We start from the raw sequence: 7,336 nt of genomic DNA, 5'->3' as shown, positions 1-7,336 counted from the left end.
TCATTTCATGCAGGTGTTTTCTGAAGCTGTGCGCATTGCTAAGGCCTACTCTTCCTAAATGGGGATCCAGAAACTGGAAAAAAAGCCGGTTGGTATTTCATTCAGTTAATTAATTTTCAAACATCAGTTTCCTGTGGGTCTCCTTTTCTTTTCTTTTCTTTATTAAAAGGGAACAGTATCAAGGATTTCTGGGGTTTCCCATATTTATTTTAAATAAATTGACATAATGTTGTTTGTTTTAAGTGCGTTGGAAAGGGCCTAAAGCCGAACAGATCTGGTCTAGGGCTAGGACCTCGCGCGGTGATGGATAACCTGGAAAAAGAAGAGCCGGTGGTTTCATTCAGTTAATTTAATTTCAAACACTGCAGTTTCCCTGTGGGTCTCCGTTTTTTTCTTTCTTTATTAAAGGGACAGTATCAGGATTCTGGTCTCATATATTTTTTAATAAGGGTTACCAAAAGTGATTTTGGTTTTGTTTGAATTTCCCTGAACATTTGCACCTAAACAGTGCAGCACTGGGTAGGCATAGGAGTCAGAGCCAGAATCCTGTTTAAGGCTCTGATTTCTGCGGATGAAGTTCACCACACTCTGCAGAGTCCCATCAGAGGTAGGTTAGGTCTGCCTTGTGTAGTGACGGCAGATTGAAGCCAAAATGGTTACTTCTAGGGCCTGTGTTGTGTTTTTCGCCTTATTGCTTGACAATGTTCTTTATTTAAGTTGGACACACTGGATCTTTTTAAAGTGACAGGTTGGAGCGAGCAACCAATGTCTAAAAACCATGCTCAATTTTGGCTGTCGTCGGGCCAAGAAAAAACAGTATATGATAATTAACTGATTTTCTAAAAACTTGCATTATTGTTCTAAGAGTCAATAAACACCAAAATTGTCCTGCTAGCATCCTGTCTACTCCTCCCTTGCGTGTTTTGCAGAGATGGAATATTATGCGCAGTTGCCTGAGCCTTTGTATATAGCTGGTTAAAGTGACTAATGCTTCCTTGGAGGCACAAACCAAGTATTACTGAAAATACAACTCTGCTGAGGGTTCCGATCTGAGATGCTGGACAGAGACGAATTACACTGTTACAGCCAAATGCTTTCTGAAATAAGAATGTAGTGTATCAAACATCTACTAAAATGTACTGGGTCCACTGAGTGTAACTCCAATAGTACATTAGCAATGTGACTACTCTTTGCGTGCTATAAAAGCCTCTGAAAGTGCGTAGAGTCTGGTTGTCTCGCAAGAACTGGTAGCACGCATGGAATACTGCCATAGACGAGCGTAGATTTTATGGGTGGTGTTTTATCCAATTCGTCCTTTGACTGTTCAATAGAGGAAGTCTGTCCCATTGCTTTTTTCATGAGATATTGTAGATGTCTATGTGCGCTCATACAACTCGGATGGGGGTTAGATGTGCAGACTCGAACTACAGATCAGTTCACGATCCAGATGTAGAATGAGATGAGTCGAACTTGAACTTCATCAAGACGAGTCGTTTAATGCTGTTTTTGCATTGTCGAGTATTGCAGACTGTGTTGCCATCAATTTCAGGTGGTCATGCATCATATGAAGGAACCTAGACAACATGAAAAAACTTTCTGAGGTTGTCAATAAACTCATTGCAATCAATCTCAGCTGGCAGCTTTGTGGGCTCGATTTCTGAATGTTTTTGCTTCTACTTGTTGGATCTGCAAAGACTGCAAACACCAACTTCAGTACTGAACTGCTTTTTCTTCTGCAAATGGAGATAGTACGTAGCACAATCGATGTAGTCCAACTACATCAGAAAGAGTTGGCTGCTGCGGACAGGTCGATGGAGGCCCCAAGAGAAAAGCTGTGTATTCAGCATCTACATGCTTGGTTGAATTCAAGGTAAGATTTTTGGTTACCACCTTACACATCAAGCTGCGTCTGATGAAGAACTTTGTCAAAGGCCACTTTACAAATCCAACAGCAAGCTTTACTGTACCTCCATGAAAATTTTCCAAGTAGATTAACGTGAAGCTAAAGATAAGGGCAGGTGGCTTGTTGTCCTCAGATTCGGTGAAAACGTGTCTTCGAGATGATGCGTTTGACGTATTGCACTGGCGTGAAGCAAGGAAAAACGAACATTAGAGAGGGAAAGCCTTACCAGTTGTGCAATAATTTTCTCGGAAACACAAGGCAGACAACTACAGGGTGATGGTGTGGAAAACTCCTCAAGGCATACAAAAGCCTTTGGTTTCCAGTACATGTCACCACTTCTGAATGTGGGAAATCATAAAGATACATTTTTTGCACGTCTTATCTAATATTTTTTCCACCAAACTGCGGAGCAGTGAGTGACAAGCATAGGAACAATCTGCGTGTGGCAAGTGAGATATTCACGCAGGACTTGCAACAAGGAGAGGAAACACTATCGAGTGGCAAATGGCCCCATCAATGCTTGCAGAATAGTGTGCTGCCAGAGGTGACAAGAGTGTTCATTTTAATGAACTTACAAGAGAGAAGCCAGAAGTAACAAAGTAGACACTGAATACGGAACTTAAACTCTGTACATAATGTTTTTTGCCGTTTTGGTTTCATAATAAATTTGTATTTAATTTAGCCCTTTTTGCTGGATTTTTAAGTTGTATCTGTAAACAGGACAGGTGAATTAATATCATGTAAAAGCACCTCAAACACAGGGGAAAGACCTAGGTTTACATTGATGAGTCTAAACACTCTATCTACAATTAATATAATTAGACTAATGGAAAAAACTTAAATATCTTAAACAGTAGCCAATCAGTTGTTTTAATTGTCATATTTGAATTCAGCACATCAAAATACATAATAAATACCACATTTTATCTCTGAAGCAGATGACTTCTCAAAAATTGTAGACCAGTGTATTAATTGTTTTGTTATCTCAGCTCCCCCTCCTGGTTAACCCATGCATTAGCTCATGGGCACTGATTTGAAAGAAATTAGTGATTTGTTTTTACTTTCTCTTGATTAAGTGCCACACACAATAAAAGTTTTAAGGGAAACAAGAGTACAAGTATCACAGTATAGGTATCTGTTAAGGAGCGTTTCATGAAAGGCTGCCTTAAAGCAGGCATAAATGGCTGTCAGAGGATCAATCCACAAAGGAGGATATTTGAGTTGCCTACAACCTGCGTAGTTGCTCCTATCCCAACCCCCTCTCACAGGCTAGTGCAGGGGGAGTGGCTAGGGAAAAGGAGCATAGGTATAGCTAGCAGTTGTAACAGTTAAGCCATGGGGAGTTGTCACAATTTAGAGCAGACTAATGCCATGCTAAATTATGCGATAGTACAAGACTGGCATATATCAAGCCAGGATTGAGAGCACACAAAGGTGGCTTAAATAAAGACACATTTGCACTTCTCCCCTGAACTACACAGAGCATTCCTCAGCAACAGTTCAGGTTTGGGGCCAATAAATCCATAAAGATACATAAGACTTGGTTCAGCTACATTGACTTTCATATATAGAATCCTTTGTAATAAAAGCCAGGCTCTGATGTGAAAGAGGAAATAAAAGCCATGAAAGAAAAGGCCAAAATAAATAAAGTGTGAAAGCATCTGTGAGAAAAGAAGTCAGGGAGAGAATGAGAAATAGGTAGAGGGATGAGGTTTCAAAGGAAAATGAGGACTGAAAAGACAGCAAGCAAGAGTTCAGTAATAAATAAGTTATGAGAAAGCAACTGAGCTTGGTGGCTGGGAAAGCAAAATTCCACAGAAACAAAGATGCTGTAACAAAATGAAAGAAAGAAAGAGGTGAGGAGTGGGTAACAAATACAAAGAAAAATAACTGGAATTAAAAAAATCAGTGAGAGAAAACTTCAAACACTCATGATGGATGTTCAGGACTCTGTAATTAACCATGGAACAGACTCACAGAAAAAAACTGTCCTGCAAATGTTAGGAAGGGTAACTACTATTGATTAGAGAGGCATGACTAGTAGTGTAATGAGCAGAGAATGTGGAGACAGAATTTCTGAGTTTTAATCCTAGCTCTGACACTCAACTTCCTGTGTGCCCTTGGCGAGCCAGCCACCCCCTCCCAAATGTATTGGGAGGATTCATTATGCAGCACTTTTTTAGAATGCTGGATATTTAAAATAGTACGTATTATAGAGCAAACATAATTAAAACTGAGTTACCCTCTAACTACTTCATAGGGATACATCATGCATTTAGCTTACTCAGATTAGTCTCAATCGCTCCCTAGGTTCATGTAAAGAAATAGTTGCAAAAAAAGATCATGAAAACAATACTTCTCTGATTTATATTTTCAAGCAGAACAGCAATGAACAGCCAAAGCAGAGTCATATTTTAGAGGTTTTCCTTATAATAGGATTTTGATTCATTATTTGATTACTGTGCATTGTTTTGAAGATGTAAGGCCTGATTCTCCATTGCTTTAGCCCTGGTGTAGTCACTCACATGAGTGCAGAGTGTAATGTGGGACAAAATTTTACCAAATCAGAGCAGTAGCATTTTGCACCCACTCTCAGCACCACCGTGACTGCACAAGGGCTAAAGCAGTAGAGAATCAGGCCCTTGAAATGTTATATAATTTTTAAGTCCTAGTAGCCACAGTATTTAAAGGATGGTGATGATCCCAACTGTTTTAAAAGTGCTCCAGAACTAGAAGAAACATTTGAAAGATTAGTTTAAAAGTTACTTGTTTTAAAAGTGCTTGATAATGAATGTGATATAGATTCTGCTCTCGAACAAAGACAAACAAGTCCAACTGTTCTCAGTGGCTAGACATTTTTAACTCTTTTGGGATAGAACTACAGTAACACCTCGCTTAATGTTGTAGTTATGTTCCTGAAAAATGTGACTTTAAGTAAAATGATGTTAAGCAAATCCAATTTCCCCATAAGAATTAATGTAAATGGCGGGGTGGAGGGTTAGGTTCCAGGGAAATATTTTTCACCAGACAAAAAACTATATATTATATAGATATACACACAGTATACGTTTTAAACAATTTAATACTGTTCACAACTATGATGATTTGTGAAGCTTAGTTGAGGTAGTGAAGTTAGAGGGTGGAAGAGGGAGGGATATTTCCCAGGGAATGCCTTGCTGCTAAATGATAAACTAGCACTCAGCTGAGCCCTCAAGGGTTAACACATTGTTGTTAATGTAGCCTCTCACACAAGGCAGCACGAACAGGAGGGAGGGGAGACAGCATAGCAGATAGAGACAGACACATACCTTGTGTGTGGGGGAGAGAGATGCACACTGCCCCTTTAAGTAAGCCGACCCACTCTTAAGTGCACTGTCTTTTTAAGAGGATCAGGAAACTGAGACAGCAGCTGCAGCCCCAAGCACTCTCTCTCGCCATCTGTGTCCCCTCCCTGCTTTATATGGAGAAAGAGTAAGTGGGGTGCAGGAGCAGGGGTGGAGGGAGAAATCCTGACATTAGCACACTGCCCCCTCCCCCTTTCCCAGCAAGCAGGAGTCTCTGGGAGCAGCTCCAAGGCATGTTGAGATATTGATAGTTTTATATATGGTTTTGTAATTTCATAGGTATAGATGGAGTCCAGACCAAACCTTCTTAGCTGGAATTGGTAGCTGTGACAGGGTGCCAAGGAACAAATAGGGACATCCTCAAGACTTATGGCCAAATTCCCTGCTGTTGTGATTCCACTGACTTCATGGTCAAATCCCCTACTGTTGTAATTCTGTTGATTTCAGGATCAAATTCCCTGCTGGTGTAATTCCATTGACTTCAATAGAGTTATGCAAGCATATAATTATGCCCTCTGTTTTTTACTGCACAAAAGGACATTAGTTTTCTACTGCACAAGACAACAAAATATACTGTTTTTAGGGTCTCCACAATTTCTTCCTTTGCACAAAGCAGTTTACATAATCCCAGTTTCCTTTCTTTTCAGTGTGCTGCATAACCCTGACGGACCAAAGGACACACCCCACCCATGTACTTATTCTCTACACCAATATCGACTTGGACTCTTAATACATTCCATGGGTGGCGCACCCCAGCCCACTTATCCACTGATGCTTTAAAAACTCTCACACCCCAAGCTGGATCTATGCTGGTTATGTGATATGTATGTACCTCATGAACCTTGTAACATATACTTGCAATCCCGCAGAACCCAAGTCCGACCCCAGATGTACAGTACCTTCCCTCTTAACTTTTGTAAATTTGATTTTAAACATTAACTTTAATAAAACTATTTTCAAACATTTAACGGTTCAAGTTACACTTCAAGGAGCTGCAGACAGATTCCCCATGTTGAACAAAGAGGAAAGGAAACGCTGCTAGAAGAGATTCAGGCATGTTCCAAAATGAAAGTGAACATGGGGCCTCACAGAAGCACATATGGACTAAACCCAACACATCTTTTCTAACTGCTATGATCTTACTAGTGGCATCTGAAAGTGGATAGCCAAAATTGATAAAAGTCTCCTATGAGCCAATTTACAGCAGTGGGTAAAGATTAGAGATGGGCAGAAAATGGGATCTCCGCAGAAAATGTTGACATTTTGTCAGTCTGTGCCCCCGGCCGCGCGCGGACCTCCCCCCCCCGCCAGACCCCCGGCCAGGTCTGTCTGTGCCCCCTGCCGCGCGCGGACTTCCCCCCCTTGCCAGACCCCCGGCCAGGTCTGTCTGTGCCCCCTGCCGCGCGCGGACCCCCCCCCTCGCCAGACCCCCGGCCAGGTCAGTCTGTGCCCCTGGCCCAACGCGGACCCCCCCTCGCCCGACGCCCGTGCGGGTCGGTCTGCGCCCTCGTGGCCGGCTGAGGGAGCCGCTCTCACCTGAGCCACCACATGTAGCCGTGCTCGTAGGGGAAGAAGCTGTTGGGGTCATCGCAGCAGTACTTGACGTCCTGGAAGCCGCAGCAGTACACGGCGCTCGCCTCGCCGTCCGCCCGCGGGCAGCTGAAGCCGCTCACCAACGTCCCGTCGGCGCTCAGGTAGCTGGTGCAGTCGGAGCTCATGGTGCGGCGGAGGGATACCGCCGGGAATCCTGTCCGGGGAGCCGCGGCAGATCCTGCCTGGCAAGCGGCCGCCTCCACCTCTTCCCGAGGCTGCTCCGCAGAGCTCCCCCGGGTGCGGCTGGGTCTCACTCCCGGCACTGGCCGATGTCATCCCATCGGCCTCCAGCCCTGGTCAGTCCGCGGGCTCCCCCTACAGGACAGCTCCGGGAAGCTCACCTGGGGAGACACTGCGCTCTCCCGCGGGTTGGATCGTCTACGAGGGGCCCGAACCCCCCTGCACGTCGGTTACACCAGGGAAAGATTAAGTCCAAAGACTTTCCTAAAACTTGTTTCGCTCGTCCCACTGCCCTCTGCAGCCCAGACGGCGAAGG

General features: G+C 43.5%; 1 protein-coding gene across 1 annotated transcript in view; it reads right to left on the bottom strand.

The window, feature by feature from the left end:
- The window catches only part of SHISAL2A (shisa like 2A), an 11,905-nt gene extending 4,940 nt beyond the window's left edge, over positions 1–6,965 (bottom strand). Inside the window, exon 1 of the mRNA XM_075068263.1 lies at positions 6,784–6,965. Coding sequence (XP_074924364.1) covers positions 6,784–6,965 — 182 coding nt within the window. The remainder of the gene's footprint in view (positions 1–6,783) is intronic.
- Between the last annotated feature and the right edge of the window lie 371 nt (positions 6,966–7,336).

Source organism: Chelonoidis abingdonii, chromosome 7 (genome assembly GCF_003597395.2).
Source record: "Chelonoidis abingdonii isolate Lonesome George chromosome 7, CheloAbing_2.0, whole genome shotgun sequence".
In the NCBI taxonomy this organism is placed as follows: domain Eukaryota; kingdom Metazoa; phylum Chordata; order Testudines; family Testudinidae; genus Chelonoidis; species Chelonoidis abingdonii.
Note: the sequence above shows the minus strand (reverse complement) of the source record. Positions and strands in the feature narration are given on the sequence as shown.